Genomic DNA, 24,963 nt, shown 5'->3' with positions numbered 1-24,963 from the left:
CCAAGCACTTAATAATTGATGCGCCGTCCCTCTGCTGGATAATACAGTCCATAGATCAGCAGCGGTTGTTTGTGTGAAGCTGGAGCTGCGTTATCGAGCGCTGTCTGACTGCTGCAGGCCGCTGCAGCCAAATGTGGCTTGTTAGGGAATCTAAACAATAGAGGAACAATAGAGGATCCGCACTTTAACAAATCTTCACCGCCTCAGGGCGTCTGACAGTGACACACACCCTGCACCAGCCAGTGTGTGTGTGTGTGTGTGTGTGTGTGTGTGTGTGTGTGTCGGGGGGACCTTGTATATATTAGGGAAATAAATGCATTGTGTGTTTTTGTCCCGGAGCTGATATGGGAGCGTTTGTTGGTCAAGTCCCAGACAGGTCATGAGTGGAGGAGGACGCTCAGCGTGTAAATTGTCCTGCTCACTGACCTCAAATATTGCTCCCAGAAGCCTTTGTGAACGTGGCATTGTGTGTGTGGGCCGAAGTGAAGTCTGCGTTAAGTGGTAAATGTGCACAACAGAAGAAGAAGTGAGAGCAGGATGTTGTTTCTGTCTATTGCTGCCGTTCTCTTTTTTATTGTTTTCCTGCTCGTCAGCAAATCTGCCGGTTGACCTCAGGTCCTCGGAGCCGCAGCAGAAACATCCACCAAGAAATTACCCAGACTGCACTCGGCACTAATCTGCAGTTTATGCACCGTGTTCCCTGGTGATGGTTTCTGTAGAGAAGGAAGTGCTACCTTTTTTACTCATGGGAATTATTTTCAGCAGCAGATTAATCCACATCTGATGCTACACAGAGTCTTTGTGCAACACTGTGACTCACTGATGTGTTTTAATGGTACAATAGAAACAATGGAGCTCTGTGGCTCGGAGGAGTCCGTTATATCAGACTGTAGACACACACACACACACACACACACACACACACACACACACACACACACACACACACTGCTGGTTAGCAGGAGACCTACATTGTTGATTTTGAAAACTCAGTCCATTCAGTGTAAAGCTCAGCACCAAGGCCAAACACTCCTCCACTCGTCTGTCCGATCCAGTTTATTATCTCGATCTGCACCGTGTGGTACGAGTCTGATTTATTACATCAAGATCCAAAACATCATTTCCTGACACGCTGATGAAAAATGCCCAAATTCACAACGTTTAGCAAAGTGATGGATCTGGCTTCTGTGGACTGTGCCCACACATTCAATGGGCAGTGCAATGATATGAAGTGTCTCCAGTGGGACAAAGTAAATACACCTACAGACACATTACAGTCTATGTAAATAAATATAAAACAAACAATAATCAATATAAAATCTGAGGTATAGAAGCAGAATAAGTGCATATGCTCAGTTTTATTGCACACAGGTAAATTGCACGGATCATATTGCACAAGTTTAGGGTGTTATTATTATTATTTTTTTTTACTTTTCTTTTTCTTTTTTTAAATTGAACAAAAATAACCAGAAGACAAAAACATTAAACACAGATCAAACTTCACTGAGACTAAACAAACCAAATAATCAACTCAAACACAACCAGACAAAAGCAATCAGGCTCAATGGCCTGAATTAAATATGAAAAGAAAAAACTAAACTATAATGAAATAAGAAAAACAAAACAAAGGCAAAAATAAATACAGTTCTGCATTTAATAATACGTTTCAAAAGTTATTTGATTTTCAATGATGATTCAGATCTGCACCAAAGTTTAAAGGGTTTTTCTCTGGGTCATGACTCATCCGTCCGTCAGGTCTGATGCAGATTCACTTTTTGAGTAATGCTGCTGACAAACAAACAAACAAACAAACAAACAAACAAACAGTCACAGGTGAAAACACAACCTGCTCTGTGGAGTAAAACTCGGCGTCCTGCTTCAGCTGCTGTGAGCAGTTTATTATCGTAAGAAAAATAAATATGTGCTAATTGAACATTTAGCGGCTCCGTATCAACGCTTGGCGACGAGGCGGATTCGCTCATTAACAGCATTTCCTCATTATGCTGATAGGAGATGTGATCCAAGGACGAGGACGAGGAAACACCGTCTCTTCTTTAATGGACGTTTCTTTTAATCTTCATTTAGCCGCCTTTTAATTCAGCTCGCAGCCTGTTTGTGGTGTAACGACTCTGGTCCTGCTCGTGTTTTTCTGCTTGTTTGTGCATTCAGCAAAAAGTGTTCTTTAAAAAGCACATTGTTTTTTTGTTTGTTGTTTTTTTAAGCCTCCTCGCCGGCGACAGTCGGAGCCGCCATTTTGTTTTCAGGTTGTCGTCATTCTCGTGGACACGATATCTAAGTAACGCCATGACAGAACTTTGGCACAAACATTCACCAGGACTCAAGGACGAACTGATTAGACCCTGGTGGCTAAAGGTCAAAGGTCAAGGTCAGTGTGACCTCACAAAACATTTTCTAGCCATTACTCAAGACTTGACACAGATGGTTCATATTTTATGACTCTGGATAAACAGGGATGTGACCTGGAACGAGTCTGAGTGGAGGAGGTGGCGGATCTGTTCAGTGTGACCTCTGCACCTCTGCCTCGGCGTGAAGGTGAGGCGCAGGAACGTGGAGCGTTCTGTCGCGGCGCCCGGCTCACTGCGGAGGCTTATCTGCCCTCACATGTATCTGTGAAGAAAACACAACAGCAGCGTGAGAACCAGGAGCGATGGCAGGAAAGTAGAGAGATAAAAGAGATGAGATTGTGGGTAAGATGGAAGAGCGAGGGGGGTGGGGAGGTGGGGGGATTAGACAGAGTGGAGAATGAGATGGGATGAGGACGGATGACACAGCGAGCGAGCTAGGGGGTGGAGGGGTGGAGGGGCGGGGGTGGATCTTTCACAGAAATAATGATATCTATTCTCCTTCAGAGGCCGTCGTCTAATCATTTTATTCTTTGGTTATCAGAGATGGAGGAGACAGCGCTCTGCCGTGTTGGCAGGCAGCCACTCGGCTAACACACAGCGCTGCCTGTCTCGGCACAGAGAAGCCAAAATCAGGCAGTTTATTCATGTGGACAGTGATCCTGTTCAGAGTCTCAGGATAATAAATCCGGCGGCGCGTTAGCAGGGGAATAACACAGTGAGGAGGCTCTGAACGCCGTCTGTGGACCTTCATTAACGCTGCCTCTTATTGTCTCATCATTTCTCTTAATTGTCATAACTTTGAACCGAACAAAGTCGTGGCTGAGATCTGGAAACGTGGCGACGATACAACAAAGTTCGACCTGGAAAGACACGAAAACAGTCACATGATCGATCAGTTTTTAAAAGACTTTTGGATCAATAAAGAACATCTATCTATCTATCGATCAATACCTGTGCACGGCAGCAGTGGTAGCAGGGAAAGATCTTGGTTAAGGCGAATAAACAATGATTTCATAACAGAATGAGACAACTAAAAGGTGCATTTTTCTTCTTCCTTTGGCGCCTACATTACCCACAATGCAACTTGAGTGCTGACAGTACGGTCTATTCCTTTTCTTATGAAGGTTCCTAACTGAGCTGGTCCAGTTCTCTAAGTGATAAGGAAAGGAGCTTTAATGCTTCCTATCTTATCTCCTTTAGCGTAGGAAACACGGGACCATCCTTTAGGAAAGGAAAGGAGAAATTGCCGTCCCACAATCCCTTGCTGCAGCGATTTCCCACATAACTTTTAATGGTTGAACTTTTTCTATTTGTATATTTTGTTCATGTTTTCTTATTTCAACATTTTGATCATGTTTGTTTTTTAATGATTTATCATCCACGTGTTTTTTGACTTTTCAACGGCAGCCAATGATTAGCATGTTATGCTAGTAGAAGCTAATGTAGCCTGTAGCAGAGATGCGAGGGGGCTACAGAGGTCTCACTTCTCTCTAACTCCACCCCCCCCCCGGATGTTTTCACTTTTCAGATTCGTTGTTTTCGGACTGAAGTGATGGAGGACATTTATCAGACACAGTTCAGTCTGTTCAGTGTTGGTTAAATCCAGTTACTCGTGAGTCTCGGCTCTCCAGCCGCTCTGTGGCGCCGAGTCGCCGAGTTTTCCTTCAAGTCTCCGCTCTGTTTTCCCTCCGTCTGCATGTGTCAAAGTTACAAGTGAAAGATGTTGCAGATCGGAGCGAGACAGCTGTTGTAGCACAGTGTCTAATGAGGTGTGTGTGTGTGTGTGTGTGTGTGTGTGTGTGTGTGTGTGTGTGTGTGTGTGTGTGTGTGTGTGTGTGTGTGTGTGTGTGTGTGTGTGTGTGTGTGTGTGTGTGTGTGCTGCTTCCTTCCTACTGGAAACCATCCCTGAAGCTGCAGACGGACGGTCTGTCTGTCTGTCAGCTTGTTTTTAAAATGATATCACTGAATCATTGAAAACCTTTTGTCGTGTATTAAATTCAGACGGACAGAGAGAGTTCAGAGCTTTGAAGAGAATTTCACAAATATGTTTTTAAAACTGCTGCTGCGTCGTCGTCTGTTCTCCACAAGACATCAGCCTTTAACTCAGAGGAGCTTCCTGCGTCCCACTGTTTCCTCCAACCTTCATTTTAATCATTTTAACCCAAACCACGATCTTTCTCTGAACTTCACCACCACGTTTTTACTCTTAAACCGAACCAAACATTTATCGTCACGCAGATTTATTTCCCATCAGTGATTTGTAAAAGTTGGCCACGATCACAAAGACGATGTTGTGTACGACCGAAGCATCAGCATCAACAAAACTAATTCATCAACTTAAAAAGTGAAAACGGTGAATGTGTCAGACAGAAAACTCTCCTTTGAGCTCTGAGTTTGGTCTCTGGAAACAAGGTTGAGGAGACTGAACTAAAACAGCCGAGGCTGAAACACTGAAGAACCAGAAGCTGCAGTTCCTCTAACGGCCACTAGAGTCTGGCTCCAACAGTGAGTCAGTCCCCATAGACTCCCATGTTAAACTGTCCAACTTTACAGCAGGAATAAACATGTTTACAGCCTGGTACAAAAACTGTTTTGGTCTCTAGAGATAATTTCCTCCTTCATGACACCTGTTTGTATAACTCACCTGTTAAGTTAAGCTAAAGTTATGGAGAATTGAGGGCGTGGCCTCTCTGAGTGACAGGTGGGTGAGTGAATGCTTGTCACATGAAGTCTCGGCTCCACACACGCCCCTCCTCTTTGACCATATTTGGATTATTTTGGGAGTTAGGGGGCGGAGTCAGACACTGCCAAGATGGCGAGGGTGAAGCAGCCCACTCTGAGCTTCAGAAACCTGTGTATGACGTCACAGAGGCGACGTCCTTCTTTATTTACAGACAAGGCAGAGGTGGCGTTGATTCTGTGCAAAAGTTTAAACTGACTAATAAAATTAACCTGATGTGTTTTGTTACTTGATGATGATGATAATTCCTCATCATCACAGCGTCATCAAGAAAAGCAAAGATGGAGATCAGTAAACAGAGTAAACAAACAACGCATCACCTCCATTAGAAGAACCGGCAGCTAACTGTGTGCTAACTGTGTGCTAACCGCGCTAGTTTCATATTCATATTCATCATGTGGTCACGAGAGTGGTGTCGATCTTCGAACGTGTTTCCCTGAAACGACCGTACTGCTGCTGATATTGAAATCATAATCAATATATTGAATACAGGTGATCAGCATTGATCAGCCTGCAGAGGTTCAGTCCCAGCAGTTCACTGTAAAGCCCCGCGGATCACAGAGTGAAATACAGCTACTTAGACAGATTACCAGCTCAGGATGAGATGACTCGTAAATCACCCCCCCCCCCCCCCAACACATCATCCATCCTGTAAATCTGCACTACATGGGACAATGTTATTTTGCCTCTCTCTCTCTCTCTCTCTCTCCCCATCTTATGTAAGTGTGTCCTGATCTTCCTGCAGCCCACAACAGTCACCCTGACACATATATACTCTCTCTCTCTCTCTCTCTCTCTCTCTAGCAAAAGTTTCATTATCATTAAGGTCAGGTTGTGTGTGGAGGGGGTGGGCGGGTGAGGGGGCACACAGAGAGAGAGAGAGGCAGGCAGTGAGTGAGAGAGAGAGACTATGTGTGACTGAGAGAGAGAGAGAGAGAGAGAGGGAGGACAGAGGAGTCCGCGGAGGAGAAAGGAGGACAGATCGGAGGCAGAAAGCAGGAGGCGCTTCAGTCAGGAGGATGCTGCTGCTGCTGCTGCTGCTGCGCTCACGTGCCGTGGACCGTCTCTGATCCAGACCGCGACGATCCACCTCGGGCCCCCCCTACCCCCCCACCCCCACCCACCCCCCCCAACACACACACACACACACACACACACACACCTGACCGACTGACCACGGACCAGGAGGATCCCCGGTTTCTCCTCCTCACACTCATCCGCACATCCTCTCCTGTCAGCGGACCGGCTCGTGTCGCCATGCCGCCGGCCGCCTGCTCGCTCGGGTACCGACTCCGCGACACCTTGCCCGCGGTGCTGTGGATCGGGCTGTTGTGGAGCAGCGTCTCAGCGGGAGGTACAGTCTCATTCCTATATAGTCTGACCCCCCCCCCCCCCCCCCCCCCCCCCCCCCCCCCCATGCCTGTAGACTCTAACCCCCCCTCCGGTTCTCTGTCTCGGCTCCAGCTTGAGTCCAGTTCTCTCCGGGCTCCCGGGCTTTTCTCAGAGTCTCTTCAGTCTTGAATCAAACGCTGTTACAGGCTGTTTTTATTTTATTTTATTATTATTTTTATTATTATTATTATTATTGTTATTATTTTATTTTTACTGTAAAAGCAGCAGCTCCGATCAGTTGTGGCTGCCGGGCTGCACGCGCATCCTTCAGAGAGTCCGTGTGGACCGGAGCCCACTCGTGTGCGTGGGTCGGCGGGCAGAGGATGCAGAGAGAGAGAGAGAGAGAGAGAGAGAGAGAGAGAGAGAGAGAGAGATCACCTGTCAACAACAAGCTCTGCAGTTAGACTGTTTCTAACGGGGGGGGGGATTCCTCCATCCAGGTTGAGCATCAGTGAGTGAGGAGGGACAAAGTTGGAGAGAGAGAGAGGCTGCGGATGTTGATCGAGAGAGAGAGAGAGAGTGTCATCTCTTAATGTTACTTTCAAAATACATCTTTTTACTTCCTGATCATTTTTGCGATATTTCCAGTTTTTTTCCTTCTGTGTTTTTGTTTAATGCACAAATGAAAAATGTGCATAAAACAGCAGGATGGAAATAATCTGTAACTGCTATAAATAACATCACGATATTTTTAGGCTGTATCGCGATGCATGTGTATCTTGATGTTTTGGAAATTGCAGTTTAACCCTTTAGATGCATCAAATCAGCCCTGCAGCATCTGTCTGCATCAAAACGTCCTTATATCCATTTGTGTTCTTAGTTTTAAATTTGCAACAAAAACAAAAAAAAAAGGTGGAAATCACAAACAAATCTGACCTTTAACGAACACGGAGCTCAGAGCAACAAACAGGTGCATCGACTCGAATCAAGAGAAAGACATTTAACCCAGAGCCGCCGGTTTCAGAACATGTTCAGTTTCGCCACGAGTTTCTCAACACGTATAAACTCGCTTCACAAAAACACACACACAGCCAGGACATGGAGAACGCCACAGGAGATGGCGGGAGAAGAGAAACACCAAAGCGGGATTTTGTGTCGGCGACTTAAATTAATTATGTGACAATTTCTTATTCTCCATGTTCATGATACAGTTACTCATTCACCACGCAGTGATTTACTACGTCTCACCTGGAACAAGCCGCGATACATCGAGTATCGTCGATATATTGTCCCACGTGTTTTACTGCGCTGAGGTTGTTTATAGCTGCACAAACTAGTTTATGATTTGTTTTTACTCTTAATCCGTCATGTTTGTAGCGTCCTGTGAGAACGGTGTTTGTCTGAAGAGTCACATTTTTATCAATGAGGTGTTTTTAAATAGTTTATTTAGCATCAGAAGTTAATGGGTTAATGGATTCCTCCCTGGCCAGGTGTCAAACAAACAAACAAACAAACAAACAAACAACCTCCTTTGCAGAGGTAATAATTGCTGCTTGCAACAAATTTCTGCTTTGTAATGTAAAAGACATTATTTTTACTTTTATCGTCAGTTAAAAAACTTGATGTCGTGATAATTTTATGATTCTTTGTGAATAATTTGTTTCCGAACGTCTTGTTCCAGCAGATTTCATCACTTTCTCTCCACAATGAAAAGAAAAGAAAAGAAAAAGAAAAAGAAACTCCGAAGTGACAGTTGGTCTCACAGAGCTGCTGAATGTCCCATGACTGTTAATGAGGACTTTCCCGCTGAGTTCAGCTTCATTAATTTACCCATCAGACACGTAAACACACGTTAACATGCATTCATCACCAGTCGGCTCGCAGCAGGCCTCAGTCTCCTCGTTAATCCTTGTCACTCCTGTCGCGCACAAATGTTCGATCTGTAAATGCAGCCTCTAACACACACACACACACACACACACACACACACGTATAAACCTACTGTAGACACACGCTCTCCATATCATCCGCTGCATCACTGGTTTCATATCTCACCGTCGGTGTCTGTGGTTAATGAGATCACCCAGCAGAGATGTAATGTCACAGAGCAGGTTTGTGATTGTGTGTTTATGCGTTAGCGTGTGTGTGTGTGTGTGTGTGTGTGTGGTTTTAATGCGTGGATTGTGCCTGTGTATAAAGATAGGCTGGATCACTGCATGGTCTAATTTCTCGGGGTGAGAGCGATAATCTGCTGGAAAGACAGCTTGACAGCTGAGTAGAGATTCAAGAGCTCCAGCTGGGAAGCAAAGACAACTGCAGTTTGCATCCAGAGAGCGACATGGAGCTCTTTTATCGACCCACACTGCTATTGTTGTGTTGTAAAAATGTCAATGGTGCATGTCTGCTTGATTTAAAAAATATAGATCCTCCTCTTTTCTCCTCTGCTCTCAGAAACTCATCCGTCTTGTGATTCGCCTCTCTCCTCTCATCACATCACCTCTCCTGTTTCCTCCTCAGCTTCCTTCCTCCAGTCCTCTCTTCTTCTTTTTTTTTCCCTTATTACTTGTGAGTGAGAGGAGAGAAAAATGGAACCGAGGGAGAGACGGAGGAGATTGTTTCTTATGGTTGAATAACCCTGGCCTAATTATACAACTAGATCCTCAGGCTTCAAACTTTTTGAGAATATTGTGTCAAGTAGGCATCAGGAGGAGGAACTGGAGGGGAGGAAGTGAAGAGACGTGAAGTTTAGGAAAGAAAAGCAGCGGAAGATAGGAAAGTTTCTATCACAGAAATACAGTAGATGGAAATTCAGATGGTCTCTGCCGTCACCAGAAGTTTTTATATATCATCTGCACTACCTCATTTTCTGTGATTAGTTCTTTTCCACCCATTTTAAACTCCTCGTATGTTCAAGTTCAGCTGCTCACAGACTGTGCAGCGAGTTTTAAAGCTCCTCCAGTGTAAAGGTCTGTGTCCATGTGTAGTGTGATTATAGATCAGCTCTAGCTTCTATATTAATACTGTGAAAGTATCAAAGCCTCAGTCCACAGAGAAATGCACACAGCCTGTATTCAGAAACTGAGCCTTAAAACCAGCCGTCAGGACTTCTGTAACTTTGTGATGTCACAACAAAGTGTCAGGATACAGATCACATGTTAATACCAGGGTGTGAACAGGTGCAAGACTTTTCGAAGATACTTATCATTTCATGTCGATTTTAATCATTTACCTAAATTAATAGTATTTCATCTACGCATTAAAAAAGTCTAAAGTGAATCTAAATGAAAAGCTGCTGTGGCCATTAAAGGTCCAAGTGGGGATGAATCTTGGAAACAGGACGGGAGCTTTGCAGTAGGAAAAGACAAGTCAGCATTTCACCGAGACACATTTTATGATTTATCATTAAACACTGGAGTTGTGTGGATGTTGAGTTGGTTCGAAGTGTCTATAATTAAAAAAACGAGAAAGCTATTAACAGAAAACTGGCATCTTTAGCTTATTGGATCCAAACGGTAAAAAGAAAATTAAATTAATTTGTTTTGAAAAAAGAAAAAATGGAAAGCTGTGACAGAAATCTGAAACGCTCCCTCGGCCATTTTGGATGCACCTTTGAGACGGTCCTGACTTCAGCTCGTCTGTTGGCAAACAAACAAGTACATTCAACAAAATCTAATTTAATTTAATGTAACTCGATGCCAATAAAGTTGATTTCAATAGAAATAAAAACTAGTCTCTTCATCCTGCAGCTGAACAACAGCAACAAACCTGAAAACTGATGAAAAAGCTGTAATGACATTAACAAGCAAAACAAAACAAAGAAGAAGCCATTTTTAGCCATTACTCAAAACTTCACACACAACTGGCTCATATTTTATATGACATGGTGAAACCTGAAACTAGTCTGAGTGGCGGAGGGATACGACCACGAGGAGGTGATTCTAGTTTAATATTCATTTACATGTGAAATCGAGCGTACGGTTTTACCTACGGGTGATACGTGATTGTAACGAGTGTCGGCAGAGTCTCAGCTCGTGGCGGGAGGGACAGTTTGTAGAGACGCAGCAGGTGGAGGAGAAAGAAAAGAGGTTGTTGTAGGACAAAAGCAGACAGGAACCAGCAGAGACAGAAACAAGCAGGAAGTTGGAGGTGACCCCATTTTAATCAGCAGCGCTCTCGGCCCAGCGGCGGCATCAGCGGCGGCGGAGCACAGGTGGGCTTAGAGGGGTTTAACCTTTCGTTTCCAGGAGAGCTCCCCAGAATACGAGCCCCTGATTAACATGATTACACACATCACTGTGCTCTTTAATGAGGAGCTAATGCTGCCTCTTCTATGTAGCTGCAGTCCAGGTTTAAGACTGACTGAAGCCAGTAGTTTAGCATCTTTTAGCCCATTAGCTACATATTGTCTGTACGTTGCATTAGTGCGGAGCTCTTTCTGAAGCGTGGCGGGAGTTAAATTGATTTCCTACCTTCCAGGCAGCCGCTGCTCGCAGGTCAAACTGCACGACGGTGTAAAACTCAACCTGCAGAAACTCAGGAGACACAGAGAGAGAGAGGATTTTATTCAGATTTAATTCAAGCTCACGTGAATTTACCAACAAATCTACATTTTAAAAGACGGAAATATATTCACTCAGTCCAAGAAGTGTCACGTCTGAGGCTGCACAGAGGTCGTGGAGAGAGGTGTTTTCTTTTTGGCCCTGATCCTGATCAGAGTCCAATAAGACCGATCAGAATCTTTTAAGACTGATCAGAGTCCAATAAGAGCGATCAGAATCTTCTAAGACCGATCAGAGTCCAATAAGACTGATCAGAATCTTCTAAGACCGATCAGAGTCCCATGGCACTGGGTTCTCACCTCAATGTTCATGAGCCACTTCATCCAAACACTGAAGGTCCTGGTTCTGAAATATAAAATTGATGAGATTGAATTATTGATCTGATGTGAATGAAAGAACGTGACTCGTGGAACTGAAGTGATCAGCTGGAGAGAAGATGTCTCACTCTGTTGGAGATGTGAGAACTACCGGATCTCTGATCGAGCTCAGACACACAAACCGAAAACACACACGTTTAATTTCTGCCCGTCAGCAAGTCGCTCACAGGATTAATATTGATTATACGCAGAAGATTCAATGCCGCCGGCGACTTTTGTCATTGTGACCGGTGAAAGTGACGGTCAGCGCCGGGTGTTCGCACAGTGCTGAGCATCGCAGCTACATCTGTTGTTACGGAGAGAACGGCCTGAGCTTATCCTCAAAGAATGAGATGGTGGTTTTCTGTATTTTTCATATTGTCAACAAATCCCTTAAAAAGACCCAAAAACCAACAAAGAGTGAGTGAGTTTAAAGATCCTCGAGCGGGAAGCGGCGATCCTGAAGCTGAGCGCCACAGACGGGGAGTTTTATTCACAATAACAAAAATACAGGATTTTACGCTAATACACAACCACAACCAAGACGCGGTGACAGAGCGGCGTTCAGGATTAAATGTGTCGTGTTCACAGTGAAGTTACATAGGAAAGTGTTGCCTGTAAATCATGTAATCCACAGCCACACTTTATTAACCCTTACCGTAAACTGTATGTGAATTTTAACGTGTCATAAGTCACAACTGTTTTCATATTTGATGCATTCAGGGGCACGTGTGGTTTTTGGACGTTTCACAGGTGAAAGATTGAATTTTAACGTGTTTTATTTTTTGCATTCAAAAGCAGATTAGTTGTATATGATGATCAGTTTCAGTGTATTTTCATTAAATAAGTTGCTTTCTGGCAGAAGAGACTTTTTAAATGCACTAAGGAGAGTGTACACACCGCCGCCTGCTGTGTAGGTTTATCTCTGTTCTGAAAATGAAACCAGCAGCTACCAGGAAGGATGAAAACCAATTAAAAAATGTATGGTGTAGCATTAATTTGAATCACGCAGAGTTTGTATTGAACTGGCTAAAACAAACAGACCAGTCCTTTAAAGATTTAATAGTCTCATTTCTTCCCAGCAGCAGTTTTTCTTGAACAACCGCAGGTAGGACTGTTGGGTCGGGGGTCTTCGCCCTCTTCCTCTGTATTCTGGAGTGTGTGTGTGTGTTTATCCTTGTTTGTGTTTGCTGCAGCTGGAGGAGCGTAGACGAAGCACAAGCTGCTATCTCAATTAGCCCCTGCATTCGTTAGGACCGCAAGTGAGAGCTGCAGCTTCTCTCTCTCTCTCTCTCTCTCTCTCTCTCTCTCTCTCCTCTCTCTCTCTCTCTCACACACACCGACATATGGTCCGGGCTTCTGCAACAAACTTACCAGAGATGACAACATCCCAGTGAATTAATCAAAGATGCTGTGTGTGTGTGTGTGTGTGTGTGTGTGTGTGTGTGTGTGTGTGTGTGTGTGTGTGTGTGTGTGTGTGTCGGGGGGTGGAGGAGGAGGAGGAGGAGGTTGTGGGGGTGTCACATGCCTCCCCTGATGCTAACCTTCGTCTTCATCAAAACAGGAAGCCTGAAGCGGTGACATCTCCACCTTCAGCAGGTCTGCTTAGACCTTGGTGACACGGTGCGGCTTTTCAAAGGGGTTTCGATGTGTGTGTGTGTGTGTTTGCTTGCTGCTCAGTGTGTGTGTGTGTGTGTGTGTGTGTGAGTTGCCTCAGTATCCAGGATTATCCTCTCTAGGATGGCTGCAGGACTGCACGGATGCTGCTGACACTTCTCTACAATAGAAGCAATTAACCGAGGCTTAACTTTGTGTGTGTCTGTTTTAAGCCATGGATGTTTCTGCATGTGTGTGTGTGTCTTTCTGTGTGTCTGTGTGTGTGTGTGTGTGTGTGTAGTTGAATCTAAACCAATCGTTTTTTTTTGTTTTTTCTCCGTTCCTGGATCCTCATTTATCAAAGCATGCATAGAACAAGTTTTAAATGCGTGCCGAAGGCGTGCGCATTACCCCAGATAAATAAGCTAAACATGATTCGTCTGGAGGGAATGTGGAGAAATTTATGCAAATTTCACCCACATGTTTTGTTGATGTCGGTATCAAACTATTTCAAAAAACCATGGAGGGGAAAAGAAAAAAGGGACAAGCCAAATCTCTTCATCAGATTCTTTGCTGGAGTCAGATCTATATTTAATGGCTGAAATGTTGTTCTCCACGGCGAACGATGAACTGTGATCCAGAGAGAGATTTGACACGGTTGTGCTGGATTAGAGTGACAATTTGGATTTTCAGTTACACACACAGACACAAACCGGCCTCGACACTTCGCCTTGTCAAACTCACTCAAAGCAGATTGGCACAATCAAGTGTGTCTGCAGCCAAGCCCTTTAAAAGGTTAATATTTCAGCTCCCATTTGCCTCAAAGCTTACGTTAAGCCGCCGCTCTGCTCCCTCGTCTATCTGCCTCTGATACGGGACTGAAGTGGGTCTGTCGACGCGTTCGACAAAATACCGCGTCTGTGTGCTCGATAATCCAACGCCGCGCCGCTCAGAGCGACGCAGATAGCTACGCCTGTCACGCTGTCGAGTCAGCGTGTTTGTCTCCCTCGTACCTCGGCTTCAATAGGTCTCAGAGAGCTGCGGAGAGGAGCAAAGCATCGTGGGATAGAAAGGATGTCTGGCTCCAGTCTGGGTCGTGAGCTTCAATGTATCAGCGCTGCTCCTCTGTTCTCTCTCGGCCGCCTGGTCCCGGGATTGATTGATTGATTGATTGATTGATTGATTGATTCCTGTCATGGGGTGTGCAGAGTTCTGGCACCAGCAAAGCTCCTCTGAGCTGCTGGAAAATTTATGGTCGACCGGTTCTGAAGGAGCGTGTAGGATGAATTTAAAGAGTGATGGCTGCCGGTCACGCTCTGAGGTGGACGGTGAGCCGCAGGTACAGATCCACTGAAACTGAAACTGACTTCTTCTTCTTCTTCTTCTTCTTCTTCTTCTTCTTCTTCTTCTTCTGTTGGTCAGCTAGTTTCACAAGTCCCAAAGAAAAAATGGTACCACTTCACAATAAGACTCAAATCATTTATAAGCTGTTATAACACATTAGATACAATATATATAACTTGCTTATAATTGTTTATTTGTGATTCATAAAGTGTTAACAACCAAATTAATAACCTAATTATAAATCCTTTATAAGGGTCGTCTTATTGTGAAGTGGAACCAAAACTGTTGGTGTTTTTATTTTGATATATTTTCTGATTGATTGACTCCTTACAGCTGTTTTATACCAGCTGATCGTTTTATTTACATTAATTCATCAAGAATGAAAGGAGAGATATGTGTTCACAGCCTCGCATACAAAAGCACAAGTTCTTCCCATTTGTCTATATTTGATTCCCCATTGCTTCCAGTTACTTCTAAAGAGGTAATTATCAATATTGTAGGTAAATATTCTTCTTTATCATATATTATTTCAAGAGGCTTTCAGTTTAGTAAGATCAATAAAATCCACAAATGTTCATAAAACGTTTTATTTTCCTTGCAACAACAATAAAGCAACAAAATCTGTGGATAAAGAAGACGAATCATGTTTAGATGATTTTTTTGAGGGGACATGGATCAGTATTGATCACCTCAGTTCCTCAGATCGTCCTCTGGGGACCAGGAACAACGTTTTGAGAATAAAGAGATTTTTCCTCCAGAGGAAAAGTTGGGGCTCGTTGAAGTGGGTAGGATTCATCCTCTGGGGAACTTATTATAATATTTGTACACAATATCAATGCAATTAATACAGAGTCATGCCGCTAGCTTTGCAAAATAAAATAATAATAATCTTTTAAAAGTCGTTCTTGTGGGACGTCTGTGATTTTACAGATCCATCGGAGGTTTTAACCTGCAGCTGTACAATGCAAGAAATCCATAGGTGTTTAACAGTGGTGTCATCATTTACAGCCTCGTCCTGTCGTTACCTCGACGATCTCCTGAGCTGTCATCCATTTATTTATTTTTTCTACTCAGCCAACGCCGTCTTTTGATCATTTACTCATAGAGGTTTGGACGGGCACGGAGCTGCTGGGCATCGAGCAGGTCATTGATCGACGCTAAGGTCAGGTCGGATTGATCGGAGCCAAAGAGTAAAAATGTTTTTTTTTCCACGACACCAGCGGAGAGAAACAGCTCCTCACTGGAACATCCTATATAAAGACTATAATGGGCCGAGGCAGAAAGAGCCGACCTGTGCTCCCCACAAACCTCTGCTTTCAGAGCACATATATTATTCTATACTGTAAAAGCTGCAGGACGCGCTCAGGCTGATGGTTTTACTCCTGAATCACAGCCAAGGAAATCTGAATTATTTTCAGAAGAGAGAAAAAGAAAAAGAAGAAAACGTTGTGTTTTATTATTAATCACCGTGTAAAAGCTTCTGAATGTGACACATATCTGAGGTTTTAACACACAATAGCTTCAGTTTCTTTATCACAGTTCACTTGTATTTCTTTTCTGCCTCATAATTTATGACTGAATGTTCTCTGTGTTGACATGTGGGTCATGGCCACCCCGAGGTTCAGGCTAAAAGCTCCTCTTCCTCCTCCTCCTCCTCCTCCTCCTCCTCCTCTTCCTCGGCTCGGCTCTCTGCCTCCTCTCACGACTGATGTGGCTGCTGAAGCGATACGTCCACCTTTTCTTTTATTCATGGATTAAAAGCACAGAGCCCACATACCTGTGACAGGCCCAGAGACACACACACACACACACACACACACACACACACACACACACACACACACACACGCTGTAAGAGTGAGCTGTGGGTTCACACCACCAGGAGAATGTGGTACCACGTTCTGATAAAGCAGCGTTTATAAAGGGTTTATAGGCCGCGTGTATTTATGGATTAATGTATTTATTACTGGATAATAAATACTTTACTAACGCTTCATCAGCTCTTGACACCAGGTCGTGGAAAGTTGCGGAGAAAGGCCTTACTCGCAAATATTTTATTATCTTTTTATTTCAATATAACGGAGCTTTAGACAACAGGGTTATCTCGAGATAACGAAATAATTATCTCATCATCTCGAGCTTTGTTAGGTCGAGACAACGGCGTTATCTCGAGATATCGGATAATGATGCGTTGTTTTCTCAAGATAAAGGGATAATTATTCCGTTATCTCCCAATAACAGAGCTTTGTTTATCAGAGCTCCATCATCTCATTATCGTCGTTATGTCGAGATAACGGCGTTGTGTTGCGATAACGGCGTTATCACAAGATAACGGAGAACAGAGCTTTGGTATCTTGAGATAACGGGATACTCTTTCCTGTTATCTCGAGACGACAGAGCTTCGATTTGTCGAGATAATGAATAACGGAGCTTTGATTTCTTGAGATCATGAGATAATTGCTCTGTTATCTTGACATAAGAGCTTTGTTATGTCGAGATAATGAAAAACAAAGCTTCGTTATCGGGTAACGATGGATAACGAGGGTAAAAAAAGGTATTTGCGAGTTTGGCCTTTCTGGGCTTCTGTAGGAAAAATCCTCCTCCAGCACGACACTTAAGTTCATTAGGGAGACGTCTCCAAAAGAGCTGCTGGACATCTGGACCAGAATCTATTCATAAATGCATGAAATTATAAAAATTTGCATCTAAAGATTTAATGGATTTATTAAGGACTCATTAACATTAAGTGCAGACCTGACGGCTCGGAGGGATTTCCCTGACGAGTTAAAGTGCTAGCTAAGTGTCACACTGGAGAAGCTCAATGTCGCTTGTTTTAAACAGGGAAAGATTGTCGGGGACTATTTTCAGCGGCGGATTAATCCACATTTGGTGCTGTAGTGAGTATTTGTGGCAGCTGGATTGTTTGTGTGTGTGTGTGTGTGTGTGTGTTCATGACAATGACAGAACATGTCACTGTTCAGTGTAACAGTGACTCACTGATGTGTTTTTGGAAACAGTGGAGCTCAGAGGAATCAGAGGAATCAGGCTGTTAGTGGAAGGATTCATCGGTAGTTTTGATCTTTTCATGGGATTTACATGGAACAGTAAAATCACCAGATTTATTCCTGAAGGCTGCAGAAAGGATTTGCGCTGATAAGACACTGGATATTATCGAAAATCCAAATCCAGCAGGAAATAAGGAAACATGGAATTACAGTTTATTACAACTCTGATCTTTTCTCATTATTACAGTCACTTAAATTAACTTTGTTCTCACCGAGTTAGCTGCTGGAATCTGGGTGTGTTATTGTAGTTACTGCACACAGTTCTTACTTTAGTGACTATAATAAAACAAACTGATAGAAATGATGATCACAACTATGAAACTGATGCTGCATTCACTGCTCCTCGGTTAATCCCATTTCCAGAGTTGGGAAGTCGTTCTTACCAAATCCTGCGTGTTCATGTGCTTTAAGCCAGAATCTGGAAACAATATAAGATGCTGTATTTATACCATTGATCAAAAATTTAACCAAACATTTACTTTCATCTGCCGTGTTACAACTTGTGTAGTTAGTTGAGACTTTCTGAGTTGTTGTCCGACGTTCACGTGAATTTTCCCCTTCAGAAACGGATTTTTCCAATTATTCCGACACCATGCGAATGCAACGTGAGACCCAAGATGTAATTATGGTAATTGTATTTATATATAGTTGTCTGAAATTCAGCTGACTGAAATCTACGACGTAAAATCCAAACAGTTTGTAGTTATTGGGCTAAAACATGTAAAGCCACCAGTGCCGTCCTTTAACGTGATATTTTACTTTATAAAACACAATCGAATAAATGGAATCAGTCGGTGAACATGATATAAACCACAACCTTAATAATCTTTTTAATAATAATGATAGTTTAGTGTAGAAGAGGAACCCACTCTGATACTGTGGAGTCATCAAACTGAGCTGCTAACTGCTGAATCAATGGGCTGAAACACAGAAACACTGATTCAACATTTCAGCTACAACACGACACAATCAACAAAATGGGAAATCGTCGTTTCTCGCCGTCTCATGTCGTGAAAACACAGCAAGACTTTCAGTCTGTGGAGAGATAGAGCTGTCTGTTTCCTCTGGCATCAACTGGCATCACTTCCTCCCTCCCTCCCTCCTCTCTCCCCCTCCCTCCCCCCTCTCTCCCTCTCCCCCCCCCCCCTCCCTCAGCCCTCCCCCCTCCTGACTGAAGGCAGGCAGGAGTGTGAGGAGAGTTTCAATGACTTGTGGCTGCGAGTGCACTCACACAGCGATGTTTCTGCTCAGCGGAGCGGCTAACAAACACACACACACACACACACACACACACACACACACACACACACACACACACACACACACACTGGTATTACCTCTGCATACTTGTTAGGAACTTCATTGACTGTATTCATTCCCTAACCGTTTCCCCCTAATCCTAACCTTTACCACTACTAGCTCTGACATTTCCACGTAATCCAACCTTAATCTCAGCCCTAAACCCACATCCAACTCTGAAGCAGCCCTGAAGAGAAGTAAAAATGTTCTGACTCGGGAATATTTTCCTCTTCCGTCTTTTCTTTTTGAGAACATTTAATCCTCATGAGGATTAAATGTTCTCTCATAAGAAGACACCCAGACTCCCAAAGCTGTGGCAGCGGAGGACGCACTACTTTGAATCAGTTCTACTTTCCTCCATCATTCACAAACCGTCCTCCCCTCCTTCCTCCTCCTCCTCCTCCTCCTCCTCCTCCACCCAGAGATGCTCTCACTCAGTGTCGAAGCACAAGTGCTGCTCGCGCCCAGGTCAGCGAGTCGCTGTGACAAACATATTTATAAAACCTAATCGCTGACGTGAAATGTGAGTCTGAGTCGCCGCAGCAGGTGTTGAAGGTCGTCTCTCTGTCACTGTCCATCTGTGAGTCTTTGGCACAACAACTGAAACTGAGCGTCTCTGTTAATACGCTCACTAAGTTCAGCGAGGTGCTTTTGAGACTTAAATAAAGCCAGAAACACTCATTGAAAATGTAAAGCCTGAAAATGATAGTAATAATGATAATAAACTTTATTTACAGAGGAAAGAGATGTAGCTCATAAAAAATGAAATAGTAAAATAAAATAAAGGCGAATAGAAGGACAATGAAAATAGACAATAGAAAGACAGTAGATGATAAAATATGTAAATGAAAATAAAAACCAGTAAGAAAAGTAAAATGTGAGCGGTTAATTAAAAGCCACGTTAAATTAAGAGGTTTTCAGCTGATGTTTAAAATTGTTCGCGACACAGAATCACCACATTATGTCCGAGAGGCCGATGTGTCTCTGCTGCAGAGTTGGTGTTTTTTAAAACTAATCAGATTAATTCAAATTAGGTGATAACTTCACTGAGTTCTCTCACTGTGATGTTAATGAAAAACCAGGTCATGAAACAGTGTCAGCCGAAGGCGTCAAGTAGCTTCTTCTTTTTGTCGCTAAATCCTGATTTGTGTGTTTGTACAGTTGCAAACAAATACTTTAAATATTATTAAAACTTTCTGCAGCAAAGAGTTTGTTCTTCAAGCTGCTGTGTTTAGTTTTTCACCCCTGTTCAGTTTAGACGTGAGTGCAAACATGTAGAAAGTAGGTGCGATAACAGGCTAACAAGCTAACAGGCTAACAAGCTAACAGGCTAACATCGCTACAGAATCTGACTTTACATCCTTCATGATCAGATTTACACTAATTATAACCTAAACTAACGCTAAATGGAGTTTGCAGGCTACTCGAATGTTGGATTTCTTTTCATTATTAATTAATTCCTGATTTATTTTTGGACAGAAACTCTCACCAAAGCGTCACTGTCTCCACAAGCAGCTGCTAAAATGGTTAAAAAATATGTTTTTTTTCATGTCTGTGTAATTTTCAGATTCAGCCTGGACATTGACACGATAGTTAAAGGTTTCGGTTTTATGTAATTGTAGTAAGTGACTGAAAGTTGCCGGTGTGACGTCAATGTGACGTTAACCGCTAAAAGGTTAATGGACTGCACTTATACAGCTCTTTTCTAGTCTGAGCGACCACTCAAAGAGCTTTACACAACTTGCCTCATTCACCCAATCGCTCACCCACTCGTACACTGATGGACCAAGGACGCTTTGACAGGCAGACAGGAGGAGCCGGGGATCAAACCACCGACCCTCTGATTAGTGGACCCGCTTCCTCCTGATCCACGTAGCCACTAGCTGCTACGCTTCGAGGCTACCAACTGCTCGAGCTGCAAAAGTAATAATAATAAATAAATAAAAGTAATAAAATAAAAATGTCTGATGATAAATACTTAGATTTCTTTTTTTTTAAAGACTCGTGGCAAAGTTTTGTTCTGAGCTGAACATTTTGCAGCTGAAAAATAAACTCATCACTGCTCTCTAGTGGACAGATGGTGTAACAGCAACACATTTTATAACCTACCTCAAACAAAGGCACGTTATTTCTGCACTGACTTTGTTTCTTACCAGACATTAATAGGAAAAGAAAAAGAACATACACCAATACTGAGGCATCTGTGACAAGCTGATGCTGTAATTCATTATAATAATATCAGTTTGCTTTCATCCACTTGGTTCATTAAATGTTATGAAGCTGGGAACATGGTGTTTACATGTGGGTGTTTGTTTCTGAGTCTCCTGGTGGATGAGACAGTAAAAAGCGCATGTGTCACTGTAGCTCCTGCTGTCGACGGGTGGAACAAGCAGGAGACAAGACGCTCTCCTCGCTACAATCCAACGGGGGGAAAACGAGTTTATATGGTTGAGCAACAGGATTTATCGCTCATTAATCATGTGCGTTCCCCCGAGGGACGGACGCAGAAGCAGTTACACAAAGACGTGAGTCATGGAGGCTGCGATCCAGGAAAACAGGGTGGAAGGGTGGAGGTAAAGTCGACATGGAAGGTGAGGGAGGGAAACACAGCTGCACTGACAGGCTGGTCATGATTTGGGGGGAGGTGGATGAGGAACATGAGAGAGAGAGAGAGAGAGAGAGAGACAGGATGGTGTGAAGGAGAAAGATCCCACAGATGATGCCATCTGCTCAACCGAACTGGTCATGCCTGGCTGCAGTAGCACCTGCTTCTGACACCACTGACACACACACACACACACACACACACACACACACACACACACACACGCCAGCTGAGGCTCATGGCATGGACCCATGATGTTGGAGCATCAAGTTTTGAGCCTTAAACCAAAGTCGGTGCAGATTTCTGCTGCATGCAGATTCACTGGAGTCGCCTGAAGTTTCACATCTACATTTACATTTGACATTTGTAACGACACGCTCTGATTCAGAGCTGTTTCAATTCAAATCGGCTGATTCAGACATGATTTTTTTTTTTTTTTTTACCTTTTTAAAGCATCAGACATGCAGAGAAAAGGTCTTTGCACATTTGCAGACAGACAGCTGTGAAGGAGATCAGCTCTGCTTGACGGAAGCATCGTTACTGAATAAATTTACCTTAAGCGTGGACTGTGGTTCAGAAATGTTCCAACTTTGTTCAGATCAGAAACTTTTTCGTATGAGAAGTGAAACCTCTTCATGTATCTACAACCGAGTCCAGGTGCTGTGACACCAGAAATAAGTGAGCTGCAGCCCCAGAATAAGTTTTAACTACACGCAATCACCGATCGAAGCGTCTCACCGGGAAGGCTTCGACGCTTTTACGGGGTCGAGTGCAACAGATCGGTTTTTACCGGCCTTGTCCCCTGCTGTTTGTGTGTGTGTGTGTGTGTGTGTGTGTGTGTGTGTGTGTGTGTGTGTGTGTGTGTGTGTGTGTGTGTGTGTGTGTGTGTGTGTGTGTGTGTGTGTGTGTGTGCTCTGTAATGGTATGTGGTCACACTGGTCCCTGCAGTCGTGTGCATCCTCGCAGAAAGGTAAACTCAGCTGTCGGTGTAAAGGAGTCGATGGCCTTTTTCAGCGCGTTTATCCATGTCTTATTCCCTTTGGTGTAAAAAGGGAATAAGGCACCACGTGGCTTCAGACACAGGAACGAGTTGCAGCCAGTTGAAGGTTTTTTTTGTCCAACTTTACTCCAGAATTAAATTAAGAGTCAGGGAAACATATAAAAACATAAATGAAGAGTTAAGAAAATATCAAATGAGCTTTATAGTTAATTGTTCTTGAAGGTGATATTTCCCTGCACATAAGAAAGTGTTAAACATCCAACCACTGTTAGAGTCTAAAAACCAAACAAATAAAACCATTTAATCAGTTTGAAGCAGCATTAACTGCCAATGCTAACGTCTCTCGCTCCGTGTTAACCGCTCCTGTGTAATTTAGCTGTCAGAAGATTTCACGCAAGGCTGTTCACATTAATTTCTGTCATTGTGGGGATGTTGTGGATGACTTCAGTTGGTTTATGATACGACACGAGTTAGCACACTCGAGGTACAGGGCTGCAGAGAGAGAGAGAGAGAGAGAGAGAGAGAGAGAGTCATCTGGAGAGACTGCCTCTCGACAGCTGGCATCGTTTTAAGTTTGGATCAGCTCTGCGGTTGTTTATCCGGCAATCTCTGGTTCATCTTTCCGTTTCTTGTCTCGACAGTGGTCACTTAACGAGGGCTCGTTTTAAAAAGAAACAAACTTTCAAACTCTAAAAGCACCAACCAGGTGCTTTTAGAGTTTTTGTTTTTGCTGGCAGTCATTTCCTGTTAACCGCTTTTCCCAATCAGCCAGGTTTAATTAATGAACTTTAATTAACTCTCTCTCTACAGTGCTGCCTCCAACCTGTTGCATCATTAGTTGAAGAATGTTGTCATTTAATCCTTCAATTCAGTCCTCATTAATCAAGCCATTAATTTGATAAACGTCAGGAATTATTTTTGTTCCCTGATACAGGAAATTTGAAAAACACACTTGCCAGCATAATCAATTTTAATGAGGCTGTGTGCATTTAACACCAACAGCTATATAGATGCTAATAAGTTGCTTACGTTACGTGTGTGTCGGTATGTGTGTGAGTGGATGGGAGATTATCTACATGCTCATCTGCTCCGAGGTCATCGTTGATTGGTCAGGTCGATAGTAGCTCTGCTTTCAGTTTCAGGTCATTCCACTTGCTGACCCCGAGCGCAGTTCAAGCGCCAATTCGAAGATAACATTGATTGGTTTGTGTGTGTGTGTGTGTGTGTGTGTGTGTGTGTCAGCACTCATCACTCCTCACACAGGAAATCATTAAATCAGTTCAGCGTGCTGCTTACCCAGCGCCTGGATTTGAGAGTCAGACACATCTGAGGTCACAAATGCTGCATTTTCACCACAGTCTGGCTTCCAGCAGCTTCGTCCAATTAGCAGTGAACCGTTTATAATTAACACCAAGGCAGACTGATGGTCAAGTATTTAAAAAAAAAAAAGGCTCTTAGAGGATAATTCTGGTTTATTATAACAGATATTACTTTTATAAAGAATGTGTTGCTAGATTAGCATCAATTTAAGGTCCAGTCCAGTGTAAAGGTCTGTGTCCATGTGTAGTGTGATTATAGATCAGCTCTAGCTTCTATATTAATACTGTGAAAGTATCAAAGCCTCAGTCCACAGAGAAATGCACACAGCCTGTATTCAGAAACTGAGCCTTAAAACCAGCCGTCAGGACTTCTGGAACTTTGTGATGTCACAACAAAGCAGTCACCAAGCCCCGCCCACCTGGACCCACCATCCAAACCTTGCAGGATTTGGTTTCTCTGAGTTTTTACCTGAAATCTGCTTTATTTTTATTGGATCACTCAGAAAACAGTCAGCCAATCAGAAGAGAGGCTCAGAGCCTCCTCTCTTCTGATTGGCTCACAGACCTGTTGTTACTAGAGCTCCAGAGAGAAGCCTGAGAGAGGAGATGTAAAACTACACTGAGCTTTAAAACAAGCCAGATGCTGGAAGATGCACAACAGTCAATCAGACGGCTTGTAAATGAACCCTGAGGTTTGTCAAACTTGACAAACTGAAGATAATTTGACCCAAACTCTGATGTAAACTGGCTCATTGTCTTTACACATGAGCTTCGCCTGTTTGTGCAGTTGTCAGCTTTTCCTCCTTTCCAGCGTCTGGATCTCTTAACATGTCGGAAGTTTTTTCACAGGGCTCCGGGGCATACGCCCAGAGGATGTGCCGGTATCGACTTGAAGTAAAACAAGTAATGTTTTATTTAAAGATTATTTCACACCAGAATTTAAAATGGTGAAATGTTGCATCATATCAGTTCAGTTCATTTTCAGTGAGCTTGGATTGTGGGTGTGCAGACACCAAGACTCTACAGCCACATATTTCACCCAAAGATGTACGGATGAATTTCAGTGTGACCGTGCGACCACATCCATCATCGCAGCTGAGTGTGCTCAGGTGTGGTCAGAACTTGTGATCACACCTTGCCTGTGGAAACTGCTGCGTGCTGTCACCACCACCGCTTGGCAGGCGAAGCAGGATTATTAGACTTTTACTTTGACAAGCAGTAGAAGCAGTTCACACCAGTGTAGTTTGCTCTCTGTCAGCACAACAGTGAGAGAAAGTCAGACACTCTCAGTTGAAGCTAAATAACCGTTGACTTGTTTACAGCCTGTCTGATCTTGACCTGTTGGATATCTTTGTTGTGATGTCGGCATTGCTAGATCTCTT

At 43.4% G+C, this 24,963-nt stretch overlaps 1 protein-coding gene and 1 long non-coding RNA gene across 5 annotated transcripts in view; one reads left to right on the top strand and one right to left on the bottom strand.

The window, feature by feature from the left end:
• Window positions 1-1,339: 1,339 nt before the first annotated feature.
• LOC130186797 (uncharacterized) lies at window positions 1,340-6,402 on the bottom strand. Its single transcript, XR_008830349.1, has 2 exons — window positions 6,269-6,402; window positions 1,340-2,628 (listed from the first exon to the last, which is right to left on the bottom strand). It is a non-coding gene; the product is annotated as an uncharacterized LOC130186797 (long non-coding RNA).
• The window catches only part of LOC130186796 (seizure 6-like protein), a 56,649-nt gene continuing 37,720 nt past the window's right edge, over window positions 6,035-24,963 (top strand). For 3 of the 4 annotated variants that reach the window (XM_056404087.1, XM_056404086.1, XM_056404085.1), the window contains exon 1: window positions 6,035-6,460. In XM_056404087.1, coding sequence (XP_056260062.1) covers window positions 6,364-6,460 — 97 coding nt within the window. In that variant the 5' untranslated portion in view covers window positions 6,035-6,363. The remainder of the gene's footprint in view (window positions 6,461-24,963) is intronic. The other variant, XM_056404084.1, reaches the window with a different exon arrangement.

This window comes from Seriola aureovittata, chromosome 18 (assembly GCF_021018895.1).
Source record: "Seriola aureovittata isolate HTS-2021-v1 ecotype China chromosome 18, ASM2101889v1, whole genome shotgun sequence".
NCBI classification, from domain to species: Eukaryota; Metazoa; Chordata; class Actinopteri; order Carangiformes; family Carangidae; genus Seriola; species Seriola aureovittata.
Note: the sequence above shows the minus strand (reverse complement) of the source record. Positions and strands in the feature narration are given on the sequence as shown.